Here is a 27943-nt window from a genome sequence, read left to right on the forward strand (position 1 = left end):
GGGATGGTGGATTTTATCATATGGGGACAGATAATTTGTGCTGATTACAAATAATATAATATATTACAAATAATAGCAGTGACCAAAACACCTGCAGAAATACTGCAGGAATGACATAGCAGCAGTTAAATGCAGCCTTCTGTAAGCTTTAAATATCCACTGGACTTACATCAAATACATCAAAACACAACAATAAAAAACACTTTTCTGAACTTATCAATATGACTCTGTCCTTCACAGGATAAGTAAAATGGATCACTGCAAAAACTCACAATCTTAACAAGAATATTTGTCTTATTTCTAGTTAAAATGTCTCATTTTAGTAAAAAAATCTCATTACACTTAAAACAAGACTCATCACTGGAAAAAACAACACTTTTCACCTGTTTCAAGTAGATTTTCACTTGAAATAAGTAGAAAAATCTGCCAGTGGAACAAATTTTTTTTGCTTGTAATAAGAAGATAAATCTTGTCCCACTGGCAGATTTTACTACTTATTTCAACTGAAAATGTACTTTCACTTGACAGGTGAAAATTGTCAAATAAGTTATTTTTCTGGTGTTATTTTTCTGGTGATGACTCTAAATGTTGAAATAGCAGTAAAACCACATTCATTGATGAAATGACATAAGGGATGGAAAGGGGGGATGGCAGTTTTACAGGGGGGATGATTTGGACCGTTTTTATTTCAGGAGGGATGATTTGGACCGTTTTTATTTCAGGGGGGATGATTTTGACCGTTTTTATTTCAGAGGGGATGCCATCCCCCCTCATCCCCCTCAACTCCAGTACTGCTCATGACCCCCATACAGTTGGCCCACCAATCCTGCCTGATACTGAAACAATGCACCCATTTAAACCCACTTTTGACTCAGCTGGGGTCCTAACGGGCCTGCTGGCTGGGGTATAGATAATAGCTGCTGATTGCATATCCAACATAAGACCAAATAACGACCGTGATGACGAGTCTGTGTGCGGAGGCTCGTGGTCTGATCCGCTGCGATGCAGCTGAAGCGTTCTGGTGACGTCCGGTGACTCATAAACAGCTTCTACAACAGGACTCTGCTTCTCTTACAAGCCACGCAACAGTCACACGAAGACTTAAGTTCACACAAGTTTCTCTCCACTGCCACTCAGACTGAACCGGGGGAACCTGCCAGGGCTGTTCCCGGTTTGAGATGCAGGAACCCACTGACGTCTGCAGGGCCAGCTGTTTTTGTAAATAATATCTTTATTTTTCTATGTGAACACAAGCTTTGGCACATTTGCAGTGCAATGACGTGCACGACTCGCAGTGAGCGTGCACACATGGATTTATATGTAGCTGGTTTCAACATGTCACTACAACCTGAATACCAAATAAACCAAAAACTGACTTTAACGCTGCTCCGGAACTCTTTAATGCCTCAGCAGAAACTCACATTTACGTCATTGCACGTCTGAGCGAGTCAGGTTTGCACTTTTGAAGAAACTCTTATTACAACTTGTTTATGAAGGATCTTGAGTACATTTCTGGCAGTTTGCTATTCAGGAGCATTTGGTTGCCTGTTGGTCATGGATAAGTAATTGGAAATGGTAATAAACATTCCAGAATATTCAGGCTCTATAATTGTGCAGTCTGAAATATCATAAGTAGAAAACGGTTAAGACAGATGCTAATCTTCCCAGGAGTGGACGTCCCGGCAAATGTACCCCAAGATCAGACCTTTCAACGATCAGAGATGTATTCAAAAATCCAAGAGCTCCATCCCAGAACCTACATGCCTCATTGAACGTGCTAAGTGTTAAAGCTTAGTTTGAAGGGTTTAATAACTTCCTCCGTCTAAAAAAGACATGAAAGCACAATTCAGGGGCCGGATTCACCAATATGTTCTTAAGAACGATCTTAAGAAATGTCTTAAAATCTAAAATTAAGAAGTTCATAAGAAAGTTCTTAAGTGCAATTCCTCAATTTTTTTCTTAAGAACCGTCTTAAGAACTGTCATCTCTTACGAATTTCTTATTTTTCCTACTTAAGAACTTCTTAAAATGTGGCTGTATCCGAAATGGCATACTAAGTACTACATGCTACATACTGCATCAGTATGTACTGTATACTGCATACTACATGAAGGATTCAGTACGCCTGGAAACTGAAACGAACATGGATGTATCACAGGACAGATAGGAGGAAATATGACTCAGGCACATTTACTGTAGTCACAAATTCAGATGACTGGAAGGTCATCACAAGGTTCTATGGGACCAGAAATAATCACTAGGATGAATCAGACACATTCTGATAAGTGCTGGAGAAACAGTCACGTTCAAAATAGAATATATATTGGGAAAATGTGTTTGGGGCCCTTACAGGAAAATTCATAAAATATTGGGTTTGATACCAGAAGGAATTGAGGGTAAAGCCAAAAAATATCTTTTACAGATATTGCTGACAGTAGCAGGTAAGTGCACAAATACCCAGTGGTTAACACTTCTGTCTTTCAGATGGGAGAGATAACTTACTCTCTGAGACTTCAAAAGACCCTCTTTATTAAAAGGTGGATCCCTGTCATGACTCTGCTGATGCAATGAATAGATGTCCCTACACATAACCCTCCCCTTATTGTTTTCTTCTTTTGAAATGTTGTCTTCCTCAGTCTCGTCCTTGTCGGTTGCTTTATTAATTGAATGTGGTAAACTGGTCAGATGGAAAATGTGGAAAAAGGTAGGCATTGTGTTTGTACGGGAATGTATAAGTTGCTGATACTGAAATAAAAAGTATGTTAAAAAGATAAAATAAAATAAAGACTTGGCTGGACTCAAAGGTCGAAAAAATGTACATCTCAAGTGTCAATGCACAGTGAGCCAGAACATTTTACAGAACAGAGCTCGTGCTCTGTAGACGAAATAACCTGCAGTTCTTAAAACAACATCTACTACTACTACTACTACTACTACTATTACTACTACTGCTACTACTACTACTACTACTACTACTGCTACTGCTACTACTACTACTACTACTACTACTGCTACTATTACTACTACTACTACTATTACTACTACTACTACTACTACTACTACTACTACTACTACTACTACTACTACTACTACTACTACTACTACTACTGCTGCTACTATTACTACTACTACTACTACTACTACTACTACTACTATTACTACTACTACTATTACTACTACTACTACTACTACTACTACTACTACTACTACTACTACTACTACTGCTACTGCTACTACTACTACTACTGCTACTGCTACTACTACTACTACTGCTACTACTACTACTACTATTACTACTATTACTACTACTACTACTACTACTACGCAGCTCCCGAGGCTCCAGCCTGCAAACATGCACAAAAGAGAAAAAAGGGGGGCCGGCACAAGAAACTACAGGAACGATGGACAAAAATGATAGCTATGATATATTTATAATAAATAAAAATGGTAATGGAGAAGAGAGGCAGGGAAAAGGAGAGGAGAAGAAGGGTGAGAGGCACCGCCCACCGGATCATGTCAGTGCCCCCCTGCAGCATAAGCCTATAGCAGCATATCTACCGCGAAGCTATATTTGAGACTAACTATTATAGTTTTGTTCTATAGCTGCGACTATGACTACTGACTCTAACACACTAGAGTTTACACTACCTAGAGATTTACCAACACCAGCTAGAGGTTTACTAAACACTAACTATAGGCTTTACTAAACAGAAAGGTTTTAAGTTTAGTTTTAAAGGTGGAGGTGGTGTCAGCCTCCTTAACCCAGATTGGAAGTTGGTTCCAAAGTAATGGTGCCTGATAGTTGAACGCCCGCCCTCCAAATCTACATTTAGATACTCTAGGAACTACGAGTAAACCTGCACCCTGGGAGCGGAGAGCTCTGCCAGGAACATAAGGCACTATCAAATCTTGTAAATACTGCGGAGCTAAGCCGTTTTGGGCTTTATATGCAAGTAATAAAAATTTAAATTGAATTCTGAATTTTACAGGTAGCCAATGGAGCGACGCTAACACTGGAGAGACATGGTCTCTCCTGCTGATTCCTGTCAGCACTCGTGCTGCTGCATTCTGGATCAGCTGGAGCCTATTCAGCAAATTACTTGGACATCCTGCTAACAACACATTACAGTAATCCAGTCTAGAAGATACAAACGCATGAACTAGTTTTTCTGCATCACTCTGCGAGAGGATTTTCCTAATTTTTGCAATATTACGGAGATGGAAAAACGCTATTTTACAAACCTGATTAACATATGGTTTAAACGACAAATCCTGATCGAAAACAACACCAAGGTTTCTCACAGTTGCACTGGAAGCCATCGCAACACCATCTAGTCCCTTCCTAAGATGCTCTGGACCAAGAATGATAACCTCTGTTTTATCTGAATTTAGAAGCAAGAAATTTCTGGACATCCAGTCCTTGATGTCCCTAAGACATGCCTGAAATTTAACCAACGGTTCTGTCTCATCCGGCGGTCATTCGTGACTCGAACCAGTGCTGTCTCTGTGCTATGATGCATTCTGAACCCTGACTGAAAGACTTCAAACAGATCATTTCTATACAAATAGTCACATAACTGGCTTGAAACTGCCTTTTCCAGAATTTTAGATACAAATGGAAGGTTAGAAATTGGCCTATAATTAGCTAAGGTGTCTGGGTCAAGAGAAGGTTTTTTAAGTAAAGGTTTAATTTCTGCCACTTTGAAAACCTGTGGTACATATCCTAAGCTTAGGGATAGGTTGATTTGGTCCAGTATTGTCGCACCAATAAGAGAAAAAACATTTTTGAATAGTCGAGTCGGGATGGGGTCTAACATACATGTGGTTGATTTAGCTCTATTAACGAGTGAAGTCAGCTCAGGGAGGTCTATAGGATCAAAACAGTCTAGAGACAAGTCAGAGCCTAGGGAAGTCGCTAAAGCTGAAGAAACGCCCACAACCGGCTGGTTGATTTCTTCTCTAATTCTCGTGATTTTACTGTTAAAGAAGCCCATAAAGTCCTCACTACTGAGAGCTGCAGGAATGCACGGCTCAACAGAGTTGTGACTCTTTGTCAGCCTGGCTACAGTGCTGAACAGAAAACGTGGGTTACTTTTGTTATCCTCTATCAACGTTGAATAATAAGCTGTTCTTGCTTTGCGAATGGCTTTTTTATATACTATTAGAATATCTTTCCATTCACGATAGAAGTCTACAGACTTACAAGAGTACCACTTCCTTTCCATTTTACGCACGCTTTGTTTCAACATGCGAATATCTGAATTGTACCAGGGAGTTAAGCTCCTGTGGCTAGAAACCCTCCTTTTCAAAGGAGCAACTTCATCTAAAGCTGAGTGCAACAGATCAGCAGTGTTACTAACAAGAAAATCAACATCAACATCAGAGGTAGAACCCAGGTCACTGGCCTCTATTGCTTCAGTAGAGGCTTCACTATTTTCCACTGTCGCAAGATGAGCAATGGTCTCCTTAAATTTAGCAATAGCTTCATCAGACAAACATCTGCTAAAATAATACCTCCTGCCCTGCACTTCAACATCAACAACATTCAATTCAAACGTTATTAAGTAATGGTCGGATAAAAGGGAGTTTACAGGTGACACCAACAGATCATCAGTTTCAACACCGTAGGTGAGAACGAGATCGAGAGTATGATCAAAACAATGCGTCGGCCCGTCCACTTTTTGTGAGATACCCATTGATTCTAGAAGAGAATTGAAAGCTAATTTAAGATTATCGCTTTCAACATCCATATGAATATTAAAATCACCCACTATGATGAATTTATCTGTACTGATCAATAATCCAGAAAGGAAATCTGAAAATTCAGACAAAAACTCTAGATAAGCGCCAGCAGGGGGCCGATACACTACCACTAACACAACTGGCTTCTCTTATTTCCAGCTCGGAAATTTCAGACTAAGCGTGAGGCTTTCAAATGTATTATAATTGCACTTAGGTTCAATTTTTGTTTGGAGATTGGAGTTATAAATTGCTGCGACTCCTCCGCCTCGGCCCGTGTTTCTAGGAATGTGATGATTAAAGTAGCCGGGCGGAGTTGATTCATTCAAACTAACATACGACTACTACTACTACTACTACTACCACTACTACTACTACTACTATTACTACTACTACTACTATTACTACTACTACTACTACTACTACTACTGCTACTACTACTGCTACTACTACCAGTACTACTACTACTACTACTACTACTACTACTACTATTACTACTATTACTACTACTACCACTACTACTACTACTACTACTACTACTGCTACTACTACTGCTACTACTACCAGTACTACTACTACTACTACTACTACTACTACTATTATTACTACTATTACTACTACTACCACTACTACTACGAGGAGAAGAGTCTGGCTGCTGATTTGACACCACGTTGAGGTGGAAGCACCAGGTGTCTTTCACTGGCTGAGCAGAGCTGTGGAGAGGGAGTGTAGCTCTGGATGAAGGAGTGAAGGTAGAGGGAGTGTAGCTCTGGATGAAGGAGTGAAGGTAGAGGGAGAGTAGCTCTGGATGAAGGAGTGAAGGTAGAGGGAGAGTAGCTCTGGATGAAGGAGTGAAGGTAGAGAGAGTGTAGCTCTAGATGAAGGAGTGAAGGTAGAGGGAGAGTAGCTCTGGATGAAGGAGTGAAGGTAGAGGGAGTGTAGCTCTGGATGAAGGAGTGAAGGTAGAGGGAGAGTAGCTCTGGATGAAGGAGTGAAGGTAGAGGGAGAGTAGCTCTGGATGAAGGAGTGAAGGTAGAGAGAGTGTAGCTCTAGATGAAGGAGTGAAGGTAGAGGGAGAGCAGCTCTGGATGAAGGAGTGAAGGTAGAGGAAGAGTAGCTCTGGATGAAGGAGTGAAGGTAGAGGGAGAGTAGCTCTGGATGAAGGAGTGAAGGTAGAGGGAGAGTAGCTCTGGATGAAGGAGTGAAGGTAGAGGGAGAGTAGCTCTGGATGAAGGAGTGAAGGTAGAGGGAGAGTAGCTCTGGATGAAGGAGTGAAGGTAGAGGGAGAGTAGCTCTGGATGAAGGAGTGAAGGTAGAGGGAGAGTAGCTCTGGATGAAGGAGTGAAGGTAGAGGGAGAGTAGCTCTGGAAGAAGGAGTGAAGGTAGAGGGAGTGTAGTTCTGGATGAAGGAGTGAAGGTAGAGGGAGAGTAGCTCTGGATGAAGCAGTGAAGGTAGAGGGAGTGTAGCTCTGGATGAAGGAGTGAAGGTAGAGGGAGTGTAGCTCTGGATGAAGGAGTGAAGGTAGAGGGAGAGTAGCTCTGGAAGAAGGAGTGAAGGTAGAGGGAGTGTAGCTCTGGATGAAGGAGTGAAGGTAGAGGGAGAGTAGCTCTGGAAGAAGGAGTGAAGGTAGAGGGAGTGTAGCTCTGGATGAAGGAGTGAAGGTAGAGGGAGAGTAGCTCTGGATGAAGGAGTGAAGGTAGAGGGAGAGTAGCTCTGGATGAATGGGCTTTAATGCATACGGCTTTAATGCAATGGTGGATCCATGGATCAGCGGTGCGGCAACTGTGCCACCGAGACGGCGTCGGAAAAGGCTCCGGAGAGGAAGGTACCGCGGCAGACGTGCCGGCATCCTAGTACGGGCGAGGAAAAGAACGGACCGGCTCCCACTGCCATCGATACTCCTCGCCAACGTTCAATCGCTGGACAACAAAATTACTGAACTACGAGCGCGGATGCGGTTTCAGGGGGAGACAAGAAACACAAACATTGTTTGTCTCTCTGAGACATGGCTGGATGAAACGGTCCCCGACTCAGCGATTGAATTGCCCGGCTACTCACACTTCCGGGTGGACAGGTCCAAGGAGCTGACCGAAAAGGGAAAAGGAGGCGGGGTCTGCGTCTACGTCAAGGACACCTGGTGTACCGACGCTCAGCGCATTGGTTCCCTCTGCTGTCCAGACGTAGAATTTGTAACCATCCAACTCAGACAATTCTGGCTCCCCAGAGAATTCAGTGCTATTATTTTTATTGGTGTCTACATACACCCAAGAGCCAGTACAGATATAGCACTGAATGAGCTGCACAAAGCCATCAGTGAAAAAGAGACTGCTCAGCCTGAATGCGCCATCGTGGTGGCAGGAGACTTTAACAAGGCGTGTCTTAAGAAGGTTCTCCCCAAGTTCCACCAGCACATCACCTGTAACACCCGAGAGGGTGGCATACTGGACCACTGCTACACCACCTTTCCAGATGCCTATAAGCCACTACTCCGCCCCTCCTTTGGAAAATCAGACCACAGCGCCATTCAGCTCTTGCCTGTTTACAGACAGAGACTGAAAAGAGAGCCCATCTGCAAGAAGGAGACACGGATATGGTCAGAACAATCGGACTCTGCACTACAAGACTGTTTTGACAACACGGACTGGGAGATGTTTAGGAACTCTTCAGAGAACAATGTCAACGAGTTTGCAGATACAGTCATGTGTTTCATCAGTACATGCATTGAGGACATTGTTCCAAAGAAATCAGTTCGGATTTTCCCAAATGAGAAACCGTGGATTAACAGCGAGGTACGAGCTGCTCTCCATGCACGCAATGTCGCCTTCAGAGCTGGGAATCTGGGGGACACACGTGCGGCACTCCTGAGAACCATCAGGAAGGCCAAGAAGGACTACAAGACCAAGCTGGAGGCTCAGTTCGAGAGCGGGGATGTGAGGATTACATGGCAGGGGCTGCGCACCATCACAGACTACAGAGGGAGAGCTAGATCTGCAGAGACCCCCTCTGCCTCCCTCCCTGGCGAGCTCAACACCTTCTACGCCCGGTTTGAGTCTGGAGGTACGTGACAGCCACTGCCTGCACCACCGGTGGACACTAGCCCTCTTGTCATCTCGGAGGCGGATGTACGCAGAGCCTTCTTGCAGATCAACACCCGCAAAGCGGCCGGCCCAGATGGCATCCCTGGCCATGTGCTCAAGGCCTGTGCAGCCCAGCTGGCGGGAGTGTTCACAAACATTTTCAACCTCTCCCTCTCCCAAGCTGTGGTTCCCTCCGGTTTCAAGTCCTCCATTGTGGTCCCTATTCCAAAACACTCTAAGGTGGCATGCCTCAACGACTGGAGACCTGTCGCTCTGACACCGATTGTCAGCAAGTGCTTCGAGAGATTGGTGAGAGACTACATCTGCTCTGCACTGCCTGCCACGCTGGATCCCTGGCAATTCGCCTATCGTCAGAATCGATCGACTGATCACGCAGTTGCCTTGGCCGTACATTCTGTACTCTCCCACCTGGACAAGAGGGGGAAGAATAGATGTGTACGGATGCTTTTTGTGGATTACAGTTCCGCCTTCAACACCATCATACCAACCAGACTGGACACAAAGCTGAGGGACCTCGGCCTGCACCCGACCATGTGCAGTTGGACACTCAACTTCCTGTCTGACCGCCGTCAGGTGGTGAGGATGGGCAACATAACATCGGACCCACTGACCCTCAACACAGGAGCCCCCCAGGGCTGCGTCCTGAGCCCTCTCCTCTACTCACTGTACACATATGACTGTACAGCCACACACAGCTCCAACGTCATAATTAAATATGCGGATGACACGACAGTCATAGGCTTGATTGATGACGATGACAAGTCGGCCTACAGGGCAGAGGTCGGGTCACTGACACAGTGGTGTCGACAGAACAGCCTGGCTTTAAACGTCAGCAAGACCAAGGAGCTGATCGTGGACTTCAGGAGATCAGAGAGAGAGTACGCACCTGTTATCATAAATGGTGCGGCTGTGGAGCAGGTCAAAGACTTCAAGTTCCACGGAATCTATATATCGAGGGACCTGAAGTGGGCTACACACACCACAAAAGTGGTGAAAAAGGCCCAACAACGGCTCTACTGCCTGAGGCGTCTGAGGAATTTCAAAGTGAGCCCCCGCATCCTCAGGGCTTTCTATATAAGCACCATCGAGAGCATCCTGATGAGCGGCACCACGGCCTGGTTTGGAAACTGCACCGCCGCAGAAAAGAAAGCACTGCAGAGGGTGGTGCGAACAGCACAGCATCGTGGGAGGAGAGCTTCCACCTCTCCAAGAACTTCACGTGAGACGTTGTGTGGCTAAGGCCCACAACATTATCCGGGACATCCATCACCCCAGCCATAGCCTGTTCCAGCCACTGCCGCACCCACGACCGGGCACATACTGTTTTTATGCTTTTATTCATGCACTATGCATTTTGTTTGTATGTCTATCTTTTAAACTTCAAATGATGATGAGCCTGCACAAACACGTTTTTTACCCATGTTACTGAGTAATATGATGTGACAATAAAGTTGATTGATTGATTGATTGATTGATTGATTGATTGATTGATTGATTGATTGATTGATTGATTGATTGATTGATTGATTGATTGATTGATTGATTGATTGATTGAAGGTAGAGGGAGAGTAGCTCTGGATGAAGGAGTGAACGTATTGAGGAGCCGTTTTGGGTAATTGTTTGGTAAGCCAGAAACAGAGCTTTGAACTCGATGGAAGCCAGTGCAAAGAATCTCTTTGCAGCTGTGTAAGACGCACTGAAAAAAATAAATCTAAGCACATGTAAATATAACATATTTAAATCTGTGATATTAACAATTAAAAATGAAGTGTGTTGCTTTACATGAATACATCTAGTTTTGAACTTAATCTGCATTTGTTCAAAAAACAAGACATTGTGCATTTTTTCCTTAACCAGCAGTATTTATGTAAACCCAGGTAATCTTTTCATTTACACACAAACAACAACCAATGATCTTGTTGTATTTACTTTTCCTTTAACAATTTTAATCTATTGGGCAGATTGACCAACATTTAGATGAAACATGTTTTATTTGTTTAAGTAGAACACCACAGTAAAAAATATCTTGCTTGATCTACTTTTAAAAATTAAGGCAACTTTTTCGCATGAGATTTTTATGTAGATCAAGAAAGACTAGTCTTTGTATAAACTACTTAATTTTTAGTATGTACAAAATTCATTTGCAAGTAAAGGCAACTTAATTTTGATAAATAAACACAATTAAGTTGACTGTACTTGCAAAATGTATTATTTACATACAAAAAATTAAGTAGTTTATACAAAGACTAATCTTTCTTGATCTACATAAAAATCTCATGCAAAAAGTTGCCTTAATTTTTTTAAGTAGATCAAGCACAATATTTGTAACAGTGAGTGGACTCACGATGACCTCACAGGCTGCACAAGCTATTCATTCCCTTTTCAATTCAGCTTTATTTATAAACCGCCAAATCGTGACAAATGTCATCTCAAAGCACTTGAACATTAAACAATATAGTTAACTCATTCAGAAGTATAGTCCAATTAATACAAAGTCAATAAAATAACAAGAATAATTATTGATTTGCTTTAAAAACAGCATTGAAACTTTTCCCGGATACAATCCACCATGATCCAGCAACCAGGCAACCGTGGAAATAAAAACTCCCCTTTAACGGGAAGAAGCCTCTGGCAGAACCAGACTGTCCTCCTGGTTGGGACAGAGAGGACAGAAAAGAGGAGAGAAGAAGAACATCAAACCAGGAACACCTGCTGGGAACAATGAACACAGGTTTATAACAACAATAATGTCATTCATCAAATCACTCAGCACTTCTGCATTTCATCCTAGATTTTTTTTATATACATAAAGAAACAGAATTATATGTAATTTGTTGTTTTTCTGATTAATTAATATAATGAATTTCCCTTCTGGGATTGATGAAGTCTTTTTGAACTGAACTGTCTTTTTAAAACCTAATGAGCTTCTGTATGTCTGAAATAAATAAAAGTTGACAGTTAAAAGCATTTGCATTTACTTTTCATAAAACTATGTGGGTCATGCATGTAAGTGAGAGGGAAGAAGGACAGCATTATAAAAACTGCCCAAACATTGACCTACAATAATTCAAAGAGTATCAAAATTTTAATTTTAAAGTAATGAGTGGTGATTCTTACTATGTTGATTTGGGTATTCATTTAATTGGTGATTTGATTTGATAATTCAAGGATGAAGGAAACATGTAAACTGCACCTTTTTTTTTCCTTTCATATTGCTCGAGGAATCTTTGTTATCCCCATGGAGGCAATTTGTTTTACTGGCAGTCTTTTCTCTTACTTCTTGCTTTTATTTCATTACTTTAAGTAATCCTTTTGAGGGTAGGCAATGAATAAGCTTTGCTTCAGCTACACCTTTTTCAGTCTGGATGTTATTTGTATATTGGAAACTTTTTTATAATGTTTTCTTTGAACAGTGTATTCGTTTCCTTCTTGTCATTTTTATTTTATTTTTAATTTTGTAAAAGCTATTTTGATGTTTGTCTTATTTTTATTCTTTTTTTGTGATGTCATGACCGAAATAAACTAAATCTAATCTAAATTACGGTTCTATGTTAACCAGGTTATCCCCTCAGTGACCACTCTTGAGGGAAATGCAATTGAGGTTGTACATGAATATAAATACCTAGGTGTCTGGATCGATGACTCCCTCACTTTTAAGCAGTATATGTGGAAAAATGGATAGTGATAAGTGTGAGAACTGTGGAGTTAAAGAAAACAGTGAACATATTCTAATGTTTTGTAACAGGTATGAAATAGAAAGAGAACGGCTACAGGAGAAAGTGAGAGAGGCAGGACGTGAGTGGAATTTGAGGGGGATACTGGGAACAGAGGGAAAGGGGGTTGAAATCACCAGAAACGCACTAATTAATTTCTTAAAAGACACTAGGCTGATAAATAGAATTTAAACAGGCTAAATGAAATGATGTTACACACTCTTGTACAGGTAGGTGGCGGTATGCTCCTTAAAGTTGTCCACTTCCCTTGAATTACATGATAAAAAATATTCTTACATACTCAAATGTGATTGTCAAACTGCCTGATTTAGAAGTGAATTGAAATTTGGTGAAAGAAAATGTAATAACAAAATACTTGGAAGTGTGTTTAAAGACAAGCCTCCTCCCGGCCTGCAGGGGGCGGTGCCGCTCCGGGATAGGTGAAGAAGGGGCGCTCAGCGACCGGTGCTTCCTCTTCCCTCCGCGGCCTCAGAGGTAGGACAGCTCCGCCAAGCTCCGGACAACTATCTACTCTCAATCTTAACTAAATCTGCACCATCCGGACATTTAAGCCTCTGGATTTAGTTTATCATGTGTAAACCTTTAAGATTGTATCATATGTTCGTGTATGGAGGTGCGAGTTTAGTTGATATTGACAATTATCAGAACGCAGGACTGCTGCTTAAACCCGGTGTCCGCCATGTTTGCTGGCTCTTCTGTTTTAAAACCTGAGCTCCTGAGTTATTTAACCGACTAACTCTGTAAGTTTGCTCTGTAGAAGGAGTCTAAGGTCGTTTTTGGTGATTTGTGGGGTTTCCCCCGCACTAGCTGATGAGTTGAACCCGTCCAGAGCTGCAAACCTGGACCACGTTTTACCTACACCGTGGATTTGGACATTGTAACTAAAAAAACACGTTTCTGCTTTTACAGGTTTCTGAAAATGGTCCGCTACTCGCTCGACCCCGAGAACCCGACCAAATGTGAGTATCCTAGCAGGATGTGTGGGTTTAGAGGGGGAGATGGCCGTGATGACTACTTAGGACACCTTTGGATTCACGATGAAAACAAACTCATAAGATCTGAGCCCATCAGTGCAGACTGGTGTTACCTGAGCTGCAGGGCTGCTGCTAAAGGCCTGTCTTTGTGTTTCAGCATGCAAGGCCAGGGGATCCAACCTCCGGGTCCACTTCAAGGTAGGAGTTAAGATTTCATCAAGTTGTTTCAGAGTTTGAAGGGTTTTTTGTGGTTTTTCTCTGTATGCAAAGTTATCTCCTATTCAGGACTGAAGCTATAGTTCAGGTGTTTCCTCTAGTCAGCCCTTGTGTTATGGCCAGTACTGGAGTTGTAAAAGAACAATCGGGGGGGATGGTGGATTTTATCATACGGGGACAGATAATTTGTACTGATTACAAATAATATAATATATTACAAATAATAGCAGTGACCAAAACACCTGCAGGAATGACATAGCAGCAGTTAAATGCAGCCTTCTGTAAGCTTTAAATATCCACTGGGCTTACATCAAAACACAACAATAAAAAACACTTTTCTGAACTTATCAATATGACTCTGTCCTTCACAGGATAAGTAAAATGGATCACTGCAAAAACTCACGATCTTAACAAGAATATTTGTCTTATTTCTAGTTAAAATGTCCCATTTTAGCAAAAAGAATCTCATTACACTTAAAACAAGACTCATCATTGGAAAAAACAACAATTTTCACCTGTTTCAAGTAGATTATCACTTGAAATAAGTAGGAAAATCTGCCAGTGGAACAAGATTTTTTTTGCTTGTAATGAGAAGATAAATCTTGTCCCACTGGCAGATTTTCCTACTTATTTTAAGTGAAAATTTACTTTCACTTGACAGGTGAAAATTGTCAAATAAGCTATTTTTCTGGTGATGACTCTAAATGTTGAAATATCAGTAAAACCACATTCATTGATGAAATGACATAAGGGATGGAAAGGAGGGATGGCAGTTTTACAGGGGGGATGATTTGGACCTTTTTTATTTCGGGGGGGATGATTTCAACAGAGAAATGAAGGTGTAACATGTTTGGGTGTGTTTCCCCACAGATGGGGTTCACTTCAAAGAACACCTCCCTTTTTAGTATGAATAAATAAATCCATGACCACCGTGTGCATTTCTCTCCTGTCTACGTGGTTTGAGAGACGTGTACCTTCGGCCGGAAAGCACTGTGCACGATATAATAAAAGCTTGTATTAACTTTGATCTGAGGATCTTTTCTAAGCCAGGTCCACATCTGTCCACATGTTGGAGGTTCATTGTTTCCACCTTTAGCCTTCATCAAATTACACGTGAAAATGTAACGCTTTAAGCTCGGTGGCCAAATTAGATTTGTTTTAAATACACAAATTAAGCGGCAACTTTTGTCCAATTCCCTCTAAGTGGCTCCGCTTTGTTCTGCTGAAGACGAGGCAGTTGAACAATGTCCGTTTGTTTCCAGTTTTCCGTTTTTTGTTTGTTGTTTCAATGCCGGCCAGGCGGCGCCGGCATTGAAGGCTGCAGTGATGACATTCTTAGGACACCTTTGGATAAAAGATGAAACTAAAACACTTGTCTGAGCAGCCGGAGAGCAATTAAAAGTATCCCATATACTTGAAGTTTACTTGTAACATGCATCCATTGTATTAGGTATGATCAGGGGTTTTTTTTTTTCAAGATAAAAGAATTATTGTTCCTTGTTTAGCTGCGTCGTGTCTTAGGATGTCACCAGCACATCACACGTGTACGTTCTTTACCCCACCTAAGTGGTTTTAAGTTGATGAGCGTGAACAAAGGCTGTATGAAAAGAGCCAACGTGCACTACTAGTGTAGTTTATAGTTTTATAATGAAGATGTAAAGAGTGCAGCTTCTGCAACGTTCACAAACGTTAAAGTTTGTCCTTACAGCTGTTGTTACAAAGTTCAGATATGTTCTCCAAAAACCACCCATGCCTCATTTTGGTGTCCCAGAGTTTCTTCTTTACCAGCGTTTTCGTATTTTTTTCCACCCCTGGTGTTGGGGGTTCTTTCGTCGAGCTTGGTGCCAGCGCAGCTCTATTCCTGTCTCTGAACCGGTAGTGCCATTTGACCAGCAAAATCTGGTTCTGAGTTGGGCTCGGGACCAACTAAGCAGGTTTACTGCTTAGTTAAACGATGCAGCTGCGGGAAAAGCAGAAAGCTGCAGAAGTTAGTTGTAGATTGGGAAGAATTCAGACCTCTGAGGAAACATTTGTGTTTTTTAAGCGTCTTTGGTTTTCAATATTAGAGTATGGAGTTGTTCTGATGCACCGTGAAATGTTTCTCTCACCAGAACACCCGGGAGACGGCTCAGGCCATTAAAGGCATGCACATCCGCAAAGCCAACAAGTACCTGAGAGACGTGGTGGTCCAGCACCAGTGCGTTCCCTTCCGCCGCTACAACGGCGGCGTTGGTCGCTGCGCGCAGGTGAGGGTTGAGCCGGCGCCGCCTGGCCGGCACTGGAGGCTGCAGTGATGACCTTCTTAGGACACCTTTGGATAAAAGATGAAACTAAAACATTGATCTGAGCAGCTGGAGAGCTTCTCCTCTGAGCTTGTTCTGGGAGAGCAGAGTTTTCTAACCTTTCTCTCGTTTACAGGCTAAACAGTTCGGCTGGACCCAGGGCCGCTGGCCCAAGAAGAGCGCCGAGTTCCTGCTGCACATGCTGAAGAACGCAGAGAGCAACGCCGAGCTGAAGGTGAGTGGCAGTCGGCCCAGGACGTACAGGTGTGAATCTGGCAGGAAGGGTTTGTTCTGGAGCCTTACGGGATCTCATTTGGACCATAAACTCACAGCTTATTAAATTAAACCTTTTTGGGGTGGTGAGTAGGATAAACACGGGGACAACTTGTGCTGAGTTACAGTGTACTTTAATGTCCCTCAACAGTGTAGGATTTTAGAACATCAACACAGCACCTAGTGCCGTACTGTGGCGTATCACTCCGCCCAATCTAAAACAGACTAATCACTACAGATAAACTGACTAGTGTCATTATAGTCCCTGATTTACATCAGAATAGAAAGAATATATTGGAACTCGTTAAGCTCGGTGGCAGAATTAGATTTGTTTTAAATACACAAATTAAGCGGCAATTTCTGTCCAATTCCCTCCTAAGTGGCTATGCTTTGTTCTGCTGAAGACGGAGAACAATTAATGTCGTTTGTTTCCAGTTTTCTGGGGGTTTTTTTTGTTTGTTTTTTGTTCCAATGCGGCGCCGGCATTGAAGGCTGCAGTGATGACATTCTTAGGACACCTTTGGATAAAAGATGAAACTAAAACACTTGTCTGAGCAGCCGGAGAGCAATTAAAAGTATCCCATATACTTGAGGTTTACTTGGAACATGCATCTATTGTATTTGGTATGATTTTTTTATTTTCAAGATAAAAGAATTATTGTTCCTTGTTTAGCTGCGTCTTGTCTTAGGATGTCACCAGCACATCACACGTGTACGTTCTTTACCCCACCTAAGTGGTTTTAAGTTGATGAGTGTGACCTCAATATCGTGTATCGTACCGACTCGTGAGATTAGTGTATCGTTACACCCCTACTCATTATCACACGGATGCATCGATAATCAGTGATCAGTTTGGTTCTGTCTGCTGAGGAACAGTTTTTAATCTGCCAGCTAGTTCACCTGTTAACTGGTTCCTAAACCTTCATCTCCTGCTCCGTGTGTCCCCTCAGGGTCTGGACGTGGACTCTCTGGTCATCGAGCACATCCAGGTCAACAAGGCCCCCAAGATGAGGAGGCGCACGTACCGCGCCCACGGCCGCATCAACCCCTACATGAGCTCGCCCTGCCACATCGAGATGATCCTCACCGAGAAGGAGCAGATCGTCCCCAAGCCCGAGGAGGAGGTGGCCCAGAAGAAGAAGGTGAGTGGCAGCTTTAGTGGACGGGGGGTCTACGGCGGGACGTCCACGGCGTCCCCGACCGCCTGACCCTGCAGCTCCAGTCGCAGTGATGACTACTTAGGACACCTTTGGATTCATGATGAAAACAATCGTTAAATTCTGAGCAACTGAGCGGTGCCGCTGTGGCGCTCCGTCATCACAGACGACGTCTTAACGATACGTCTTCTGTCTTGCAGGTTTCACAGAAGAAGCTGAAGAAGCAGAAGTTGATGGCGCGCGAGTAAAACATCTTAATAAAATGTCCAACCTGTTCTCAGACCTGACTCTGCCTCTTTCCTTCATCAACCTCAGATTTGGTTCTGATGTGGAGACTCTGTAGCTCAGATCAGTGCAGCTCAGGCTCCTGGTAAACCTTTGAATAGTAAGAGTAAACTAGGGCTGAAACGATTCCTTGAGTAATTCGATTACTAAAAATGATGGAGGAATTTTCTCTGCCTCGAGGAATGGTTTAATTTCTCCAGCTCAAAGCAGGTATTTCACCCAGACTACGTTTAATGCGGCGCTGACGCCACACACGTACAGGAAGAAGAAAGAGGTGGATATGTTTGGTTTTAGTAACATGCCTGCAATGGTCTAGATGGGAGACACTTGTAACTCAGTGCTTAACTTTTATTTTGAATCCACTCTATATTCTTCAGGTCCGTTCTCCTATATGTTCCCCCTCTAACCCGGTACATAAATTCCTCTAAACATCTGTTCCCGCTACAGTTTTAACTAAAAGAAAAGGCAGAAAATATCAGAAAAATAAAAATGTAATAAAGCTAACTGGGTAGTTTTCAGTTTTATCTCTGTAGTCATTCATGGATAAAACAAGCAGCACTGGAGCCTAATGTGCTCCAATACAGCAGGAATCAGAAGTTTATTTTGAACACTGCCAAAACTCAAAATCTTATACTTTGATTTAAAACTTAACTAGAACTTAAAATGTGCTTGACACAAATGAAAGTTCAATTGAAACACGTGGGAAAAACACCTAACCTTTTAAGTGATGTGTGTTATCAGGTGTAATGGCATTTTTAGCTTAGAAATGAGAACATTTCTTGGTAAGATCCTTAGTTTTTTGAGTGAATCAGTGAATTTGGTCGACTGGTGTAATTTCAGGGTTTTTAAATGCACAGCCATGAACCTACTGGATTATTAGTAATTTAGTTTTAGTAATGTCAATTAACATCTTATATATTTATAATTGCTCTTTAAACAAATGTTTTATCCGATTAATCGATGGAATTTTCTGTAGAATACTGGATTACTGAAATATTGGATAGCTGCAGCGCTAGAGTATTATATACCACCATGACCTTAACATTTAGACAACCAGCTGTTGACGTGGAGCTTTGAGTGTTTGTATCCTCCAGTAACTCACTGAATCCATGACCAAGTCCATGGTAAATATTAAATGTTCCACGTTTAATCTCTGGAGACAGAAGTTCAGTGTTTTTAAATGTGAGGAAGTGGTGAAACATCTGTTAAATGTTCCTAACAGGAATCTAAATAACTTGAGATGAACTAGAGGACGTTTTTGTAGCATTTCCTGCTTTTTTAGAGGTCATGTACAGGACTGTCTCAGAAAACCTGTATTATGTGGTATAAAATTCCATATCGATTCCGAATGTTCCAAACATTTTTTAAGCCACTTGATCTTAAAAGTGCAGTTCAAATAGATAAGATTCAGGATCTCTAAACAGCCCTCTTCTCTATCCAAGCTAAGTATTTCCTTTTTGAGGTAATGTCTATTTTTCCACATGTTTAAGTCTTTAATTGGACCTCCACCGGTTCCTGCATCATCTCCTTGTCCAACACACACTCATGTTTCATCATGTTTCCTCATCCAGATATCTGCAGTGGAACTGCAGTGGTGCTCTGATGGCTGGCAGGTTCTGAGCAGGTTCTGAGCAGACCTCTTGGAAGTCCTGAAATGATCTGCTGTGGTTCCAGCTCCTCCGGCTGGCCCAGACCAGAAGGTCTGCAGGGCTTCTGCACAACAATTTGGCCCCTGCCAAGAGCTTTTTTCCCCTATAAGCTGATTTAGTTAGATAATCTTTATTTTATTTTGGTCAATTATAAGCATAAAATCAATAAGCAAGATAATAAACATTTTTTCTTTGGTCAACATGGTGATTATTTTTATAGAAAAGGTCTGGGCTTGAAGCATAAAGCTTATCTTGCCCACCTTTTAACAAAATAGAATATGCAAAAAGAACAAATGAAGTATCACGAGGCTACACAAAATAATAGTAATTATAATAATAAAAATAATGGCTCTGAAAACAGAAAAGATGCTAAAGAAACCGACAAAACCAAGTTGTCATTTCATCTCATGCATGTGTATCGTGTCTATAAATCAAATCCTACATACTATACATGCATACAGGACTGTCTCAGAAAATTAGAATATTGTGATTTTCTGTAATGCAATTACAAAAACAAAAATGTCATACATTCTGGATTCATTACAAATCAACTGAAATATTGCAAGCCTTCTATTATTTTAATATTGCTGATCATGGTTTACAGCTTAAGAAAACTCAAATATCCTATCTCAAAAAAATTAGAATATTCTGTGAATCTTAATCTTAAACTGTAAACCATAATCAGCAATATTAAAATAATAAAAGGCTTGCAATATTTCAGTTGATTTGTAATGAATCCAGAATGTATGACATTTTAGTTTTTTTAATTGCATTACAGAAAATAAAGAACTTTATCACAATATTCTAATTTTCTGAGACAGTCCTGTATATTCATACCGGTACACACACCTACACGCACAGAGCCGGATTAAATAAATGGACTACACTAGGCAGACTGTGATTTTTGGGCCCCCCTCCATCGATGTTATTTATGAAATCTTAAACTTACCAAAGTTACTAATAAAACTTAATTCACATTTTACATAGCATAGTCATAGTCAAGTTGGTTCTTTGTATTCCAAAATAAGTCATGTGTTGTATATTAAACAGTCTATCAGACTATTTTTAGATTTTTATTATTTATACGTTATTACAATGCTCTATTAAATGCTATTAAATTATCCTTATATTATCGATTGTGAGCATTTTGCAGAAAATCTTAATTAAATGTGTTAATTAAATGTGTTGATTAAATTGAATAGTTAAATAAGAAGTCAAATCTACAAAGACCAATACAATTTGCAGTAAGACAAAGTGTGCTGTAGTATGTATGTCTGTATGTGTATATGTACGTATGTTTATGCGTATGCAGAGCCGTTTGAGAGATTTGCGAGGCCCTGTGTGAAATAGCCAGGGGGGCCCTCGCGCGTGAGCGTAGCCAAATTTTTGGGTTTTTCGGGTCGGATCGGGTGTCTATATGCGCAATTTTAACTCTCCAATTAGCAAAATACTGGATACCTTCCCCTGCCTCATCATCATCTGGGCTTGCCTCGACGCGGGGCCCCACGGCTGCTTGAGACCCGGGCGGATTGGTGATTTTTGTAACAAATTTATCAAACGTGCCTTTCAGAGAGACATTAAACTCTTCCATTTTCTTTTGTTTTTTTCTTTTTTCATCCCCTGATGGAAATTTCCTGAATCTGTCTCGTTCTCTCGACATTGTGTGACAGTTTGTTCCAACTCCACCGTCTGGATCAGAGCAGCTTGTGTCCGCGCTTGGTCTGATCAGTTGTATTGAACAACAGACACGCGTCATCATTGCACATATATTTATTGATATGCACAGACTAGTACACATTTAGGTCTGTAATGGAACGTGACTGTTGATATTTATAAGGAAAAAAAATAAAAAATTGGGGAAAAAAAAAAACGGCCCATAGCGCCAGGCCCCTTGGGGCGCCAGGCCCCTTGGGGTGCCAGGCCCTGTGCGGTCGCACGGTTCGCACATCCCTTGCGGCGGCCCTGTGCGTATGTATGCGTATATATATATGTATGTATACTAAATATAGTAATAATGCATATATATATATATATGCCTTAGATTTTTACCGGCATGTTATCAACCATTAATATGTGTGCAGACAAAAAAAAAAAAAAAAAAAAAAAAAATTTTTTTTTTTTTTTTTTTTGTCCCTCTCTCTGGGCCCCCCCCCTGTCGGGCCCTAGGCACGTGCCTAGTCTGCCTTTGCGTTAATCCGGCTCTGTACACGCATACATGTGTACATTCTTCTTTGTTTGCTTATTCTGCTTCTATATATGTGTCCATTACCTTTGCTTTGAATAATAGCTTATATGCTTTTATTGAGTTTGCTAATTGACGGTCGTTGTCTAATGAGTTCATGATTCCGCAGGTTTGTCAGCAGCTGCAGAGGGTGAGGGTTTCCGTCTGTACTTCTGCTGCATTACCCTCTCTGACCACCAGATGGCGGCAACAAGCCACGAGTACACCTGGAACAGCTTCACACTGAAACTCACCAAGATTCATTTGTTTAAAAAAAAAAAGCGTCACTACTACTACTGTCAATTTGCAGATGCTTTTATCCAAAGCGACTTACATCTAAGACACGCACACCATGGAGCAATTAAGGCCTTGCTCAAGGGCCCAAGGGGGTTCATCTTGGTTGCCATTCCGGGGCTTGAACCTGGGTCCTCCAGACCCAAGCCCCCCCCCCATTATAAAATGTTGTTAGTTATATCCTGCTTATTTTTCTTCTGGAGAACTTTAGCTGTTGGACTTTTTATTAATAGTCTCCTAATTTTCAGCATCTCAGAGTGTGAACATATTCTATACCGTTGGGACTGCGGTACCTCACTACTTTCTCCTTATCAGTGCAGGAATTGTACCAGAATACTTACTTATACAGCGTAGTTTTGATGCATTGACATGAAAACTGAGGACCAACCGCATTAAAACATGATTACCAACCGGCAAGTTATCAGATCGCGTAGGAACTTGCAGTTAAATACTGTCATTGATGATAGAAAACCCAAGTTAACACGAAAAAGATCCGATGACTGATCAAACCTGGGAACCCTGGGGAGGGAAGGCCCCGTCCTCATTGTAGCAAATAAATGAATGAATGAAAACAGACTGACTTTTGTATTTAATTTCTATTTGAGTTCTTCGCCGACGGTGTGAGTCCAGGATCTTCTCCTTCATCATGTTCACGTCATTTTACAATAGAATAGAATAGAATAGAATAGAATAGTGCAGTGCAAGACAGTGCAAACAGATATAAATAATATACAAATATAAAAAGATTAAGGTGCATTTTAAATAGTGAAATCAAGACCTGAGACCTGAGATCCTACCTACAGATAATAACATATAACTACACATGTGGTGGAATATAACACAGATAGTCCGGGAAAAAGTATTGCACGGTAAAAACAGTAATGAAGACATTCACATTCTGTTCAGGGCGAGTATGGCTTCTGGAAAAAAAGCTGTTTTTCAGTCTGTTAGTTTTGGACCTGATGACTCTGTAGCGTCTTCCTGAAGGTCAAACAGGTCAGAGCCGGGTCTTTCTGGCAGCGGGAGGTGTAAATGTCCGTCGGGGGTTTATAAGTTAAATCAATTTAACATCTCCAACCTGTAAAGCTTTAAACGCTAAGCTTTTTTTTCCTATCGCAAACTCCTAAAAGACGGGATACGGAGTGACGAAGAATTCCAGGTGTTGTTTCGTCTCATTCAGCAAACACACCTGAAGCCGTTCAACAGTCAGGGCTCATTTTGCATTTTGGGTTTGTGGTGCAGACGGGCCGGTCCGGTATCGTAACCTCCTCCTCAACCATGTCTGAAGAACGTGCCCAAACTGGGCTTTGTTTTGCTGAGTCCTGGACGTCTCCAGAACAGATGTAGTCCTGCTGATTTAAAGTATCAACTCGCATCTGTGGTACCATCACAGTCTGGGTTATTATGGGTCAGTCTCTGATAGGGCTGTAACAATATATCGTGCCACGAAATTTCACAATACAAACACGTCACGATACGTGCCGTGGAGGTGACAAACTGTAGCTGATATTGGGTTATTAATATTAATCTATTGTGTTTATTGTGTAACATCCTATTGGTGCAGCGGGATCACGTGACGACCTCGACCCGCGGACCAAAATCTTCCTCCGCTCAGAAGAAACTAGTACCGTTTTGGTCCCGATCACGGGACTCTTGCAGGTTTTTGAGCTACTTCTAAGGTGAGCATGAATCAATGTTTTTTATCATGTAAAGATTGTGTCATCCCCGACGGTGTGAGGATGAAACGATAACGGGGTTCCCCTTACGGCCTCAGGCTGGAGCAGGTGAAGCTCTGAGCTCTGGTAGAAGATCAATAACAGTCATGGTGCATTTGGAGTTTGGGACTTTTCATAGTTTATTTATTTACTTTTATTTATTTATTTATTTAATTTTAGTTGTTACATTTGTGGAAAAGGAAAAAGTCAAATCATACATGAGAGAAACTATTCAGTTTGTGGCAAAATATTTGTACTTATATGAAACTTAGATTCATAATGCAAACCTGACATTTACTTTTAGTTCAGTTTGTGGAAAATGGTTGGCCTGGTTTTCTCTTTAAAACTTAAACAGTTATAAAGCATTACAAACTGGAACAATAGGGCAAACGTACAGTATTGTTTTGTATTTTGTGTCTTTCAAATAAAAGACATTTTTTCCAGTCATTTGTTCCTCATTCAAGGTTGTTAAAAAAATACTGCTATAATATCGTATCGTTATCGTGACCTCAATATCGTGTATGGTATGGTGAGATTAGTGTATCGTTACACCCCTAGTCCCTGAAGAGGGGCCCGTTTCTTCAATAAGGTATGTGGAAGCAGAGCACGTTTCCATGGTGATGATCCGATGCCTCATGTATATATTTGTTACATTGAAATTGAAAATACCTTCAACTTTAAAAAAAAATAAAACAATAATTGTCATCTTATTGTCAATACGTAGGGCATTTTGTTTATTTTTTTACTTATTTTATTGTTATTAACTATTTGTTCTTGTTTTGTTTATGGGTGTGGTGCAGTGGTCTCTGAAATGCCCGACTCTAATATGACACATCTGACATTAAAAGTTATGGACATTCTACACTTTGGACAGAGAAATATCAAAATCCCTGCCAATGTTTCTAGAAGTAAAATGTGAATGTTTTCTCACATATTTGCAGATGAAGTGGAGATTCTCTGTCCATCCTTGCAGCTCAAGGACTCAGGCTTTCATGGAACCTGCTTTTGGACTAGACCAGGGGTCGGCAACCCAAAGTCATATTGGACCAAAAACCCAAAAAACAAATATGTCTGGAGCCGCAAAAAATGAAAAGTCTTGTATCAGCCTTAGAATGAAGGCAACACATGCTGCATGTTTCTATATTAGTTAGAACTGGGGGAACATTTTGTTTTTTGTTTTTCGAAATGTTGAGAAAAAAGTCGAAATGTTGAGAAAAAAGTTGAAATGTCGAGAACAAAGTCAAAATGTCGAGATTAAAAAAGGAAAAAGGAAGAAAAAAAGAGAAAAAAGGAAGAAAGAAGAAAAGAAAGAGGAAAAAAAGAGGAAAAAAAAGGTCAAACATTTTTTAAAAGCTCCAGGAGCCACTAGGGCGGCGCTAAAGAGCCGCATGTGGCTCTAGAGCTGCGGGTTGCTGACGCCTGGACTAAACCATCATTACAAACACCATGACGATGGTGTAACAAGAGGACATGTTTCAAATAAAACTGAGCTCAAATTAAAGTTCCATCTGCGTGAACGGACCTCCAACCAGATCATGTACACCTTAAAAATATCTAACGCTTAAAACAAACGAATGCTCTCTAATGTATAGAACATGTTGGAGACTGTAAGCAGCTGTTGGCGTATTGTTTTTATCCCAGTAAAAGTGATTTGTTTGTGTCACATTGATCTCTGGTACAACAGCAGGAATTATGGATAAATAAAATCAGATTGTCTCTATCTATGAGGCTTCTAAAGCAAAGGTTTTATCTGAAGGCAGAAGAAAACACAGAAGGTTTCTGATGCCTGAAAGGTAAAACACAGGGCTTAGAGTGCCAACCTCTGTTTTATGGCCTCAAGTGTGTCTTCATCACCAGGAACTGGCCCTCAACAAGTATCTTTAGGAACTTCTACAGACCTGAGACAGGTCCCTGACATTAGTCAGGAACTTCAGTGTGGCCTCCACACCGGTGCCTGGTCCAGTTTAACTCATGTCTTTCATTCGTCCCATCATAACCTTCTCAGCTCTTTCAGTATTGATCTTGTTTTTCTTGTTCATGGTTAAATTTAATTTTTCTCTTTTCTTCTTGGTCCCGGTCTTTGTCCTGGTTTAGTGGTGGTTCAGTAGCACCACCACCAGCAGGTGCTACAGACGAGGCAGTGGCTCCTGCAGGTCCTTCTGCAGAAAGAGAGATGTCCACACAGACAGCTGGAGACAGAACAACACTTCCTGTTAGAGTGTGAACAATACAAAGACAGTAGATCTAAGTTCTTTCCTAAAATTAAACAAGTCCAGGATTTTGATTCCCAACACCAGTGCATGTCATAGATGGAGAGAAACACAACCAGACAACACAGTCTCCTTATCCTTATACAGTCTCCCTGCCTATTCATGTAAATAGTTCTGTATATATATATATTGTATGCATGTGTTAGTTATTTGGTGTTGGGTATTTGTTGTAGTTGTATTGGTGTTTCGTGTGTTGATTGTGTCGTGATTTATTGTATGTATGTGTATGCTTTCGGCATTCATGCCAATAAAGCCTATTTGAATTTGAATTTGAATTTGAGGTGATCCGGTCGGCTACAGAGCCTGGATTTGACCCGGACCCGTGCTAATGGAAACCCACGTCCTGCTGCGTCTGAGGAGGAAGACACACATGTGACAGTCATTTTGATTTGATTTGATTTGATTTATTCACACTCACACATGTGAATTGTTCTCCTGGAAAATCAAAAGCTTATGGAGCCAATGAACAGAAATACAGTAGACAGGAATACATACATACACTTAATACACACAAAACAAAACAACATGCACATTATAGACTACCACTTACATGCAACGTATCACATTACAAACCCTTAACATGAAACATTTTGTGATCCCCGAGTGTACATTTATATGAGCTTAACAATTGATTCTTTAACTGCTGTTTGAATCTGGAGATGGACTGTGACTTTTTAAGGCTTAATCATTCAACTCATTCCAGATCTGTGTTTCCCTGACACACAACACTCATACTTGTTCCCACAAGTTTATGTTTTTTCCCTATAATAAGGTGTTTATGTCTAGTTTTGTGGGTGTGCTGGGGACCAACGGAGATTGGGATGAGTTGAGTTAGTCTGGGATTCAAACCTGAGACCACCTGATATATTGTACATGCATTATGGAAGTAGTTCTATTCTTTGACTAATGATGTCGTATTCAGATTTAAAACTAGCACAAATCTGCAGCATCAGTGTCAAGGACTTTATCCATCCGTAAAAGTGAGCTGTCTCCCTATGTGCATGTGCAGGTGGACATCTTCTCACTCTTTTACTGCAACTGATCAATATTAACCAAGTTCAATTCCTTAATTAAAACAGCATTCAGCAAAGAGATTAATGAGATTTTAATATAGAAAAAGACCAACATCTCTTTTAACTGCACCTTCTTCCCTGTTTGGGGTTCCATGTGTCCCACTAACCCCCAGCAGACACCTCCTCCTCCACTGTCACCTCGTCCTGGATCTTTCCTCCCGACAGGCGACTCCGCACCTTCTACCAGCGTCACCGTATCCTCATCTTGCAACACACGAAATATCTTTTTGATTTTAAATGATCTTTTTTTATCACCCTAAAAATAAAAATAAGATTACCAAGGATGCACAAAGCATTTACGAAAATTCAGTTGACTTAATTTTTTCCTTTTTAAGTAATTCTGCATTTTTCCACCACTGATGTATATTTTATCATAATCATTATGTTTGTATATTTAACCTTGACACTAAATTGGAATAAGCGGGTATAGAAAATGGATGGATGGATATATATTTATTGATTAATGCGGAGTTCCGAATTTCAAAGTAAAGATCCTGCTTGAATTACCTGCGGTGTATCAAAATAAAAGCATGTGCGTACCCATAAAAAAAAAACACGTTGATTTAAAAGAACAAGTAAATACATTTTGATTATGGATAAACGACTATTGAAGATAATTTTGTTGGAGCTGTACGGGTTTAAAGCTCTTTATAAACTGGGTTTGGGCCTCACAGGTTTATCTCGTGAAGGCGGAGGCTTTAAAGAAACTAACGAATTTGATGCAGTTCAATGTCTCTCTCTCTCTCTCTCTCTCTCTCTCTCTCTCTCTCTCTCTCTCTCTCTCTCTCTCTCTCTCTCTCTCTCTCTCTCTCTCCATCCATCCTCAGAAACAGACACACTTTCTCCAGATAGACCTAACACACACGACCATACAAACCCTAAACATGGTGGCATTCCTAATCAGACCAAAAGAATAAAAACGATCACTTTATCAAATTAAAGGCCGACATATGCTTTTTTTA

At 41.1% G+C, this 27943-nt stretch overlaps 1 protein-coding gene and 5 non-coding genes across 6 annotated transcripts; all 6 read left to right on the top strand.

Moving 5' to 3' along the window:
- The first annotated feature begins 13421 nt into the window (after nt 1-13421).
- rpl17 (ribosomal protein L17) lies at nt 13422-17754 on the top strand. Its single transcript, XM_061734559.1, has 6 exons — nt 13422-13531; nt 13704-13744; nt 15874-16008; nt 16181-16279; nt 17268-17459; nt 17675-17754. Exons 1-6 carry the CDS (start codon nt 13492-13494, stop codon nt 17720-17722), a joined length of 555 nt encoding a protein of 184 aa, XP_061590543.1. The 5' UTR covers nt 13422-13491; the 3' UTR covers nt 17723-17754.
- On the top strand, nt 13572-13639 carry LOC133455833 (small nucleolar RNA SNORD58). The gene has a single exon (XR_009783757.1). It is a non-coding gene; the product is annotated as a small nucleolar RNA SNORD58 (small nucleolar RNA).
- On the top strand, nt 15081-15147 carry LOC133455829 (small nucleolar RNA SNORD58). The gene has a single exon (XR_009783753.1). It is a non-coding gene; the product is annotated as a small nucleolar RNA SNORD58 (small nucleolar RNA).
- On the top strand, nt 16048-16114 carry LOC133455827 (small nucleolar RNA SNORD58). The gene has a single exon (XR_009783752.1). It is a non-coding gene; the product is annotated as a small nucleolar RNA SNORD58 (small nucleolar RNA).
- On the top strand, nt 16810-16876 carry LOC133455830 (small nucleolar RNA SNORD58). Its single transcript, XR_009783754.1, has one exon. It is a non-coding gene; the product is annotated as a small nucleolar RNA SNORD58 (small nucleolar RNA).
- LOC133455832 (small nucleolar RNA SNORD58) lies at nt 17540-17606 on the top strand. The gene has a single exon (XR_009783756.1). It is a non-coding gene; the product is annotated as a small nucleolar RNA SNORD58 (small nucleolar RNA).
- Nucleotides 17755-27943: the final 10189 nt, after the last annotated feature.

Source organism: Cololabis saira, chromosome 11 (assembly GCF_033807715.1).
Source record: "Cololabis saira isolate AMF1-May2022 chromosome 11, fColSai1.1, whole genome shotgun sequence".
Lineage (NCBI taxonomy): Eukaryota > Metazoa > Chordata > Actinopteri > Beloniformes > Belonidae > Cololabis > Cololabis saira.

Excerpts from the sequence above, each read along its gene's own strand:
- rpl17 (XM_061734559.1), top strand. The coding sequence starts at position 13,492 with ATGGTCCGCTACTCGCTCGACCCCGAGAACCCGACCAAAT. Across the intron at positions 13,745-15,873 it reads ACCTCCGGGTCCACTTCAAG|AACACCCGGGAGACGGCTCA; the intron begins GTAGGAGTTAAG and ends TTCTCTCACCAG. Across the intron at positions 16,009-16,180 it reads GCGTTGGTCGCTGCGCGCAG|GCTAAACAGTTCGGCTGGAC; the intron begins GTGAGGGTTGAG and ends TCTCGTTTACAG.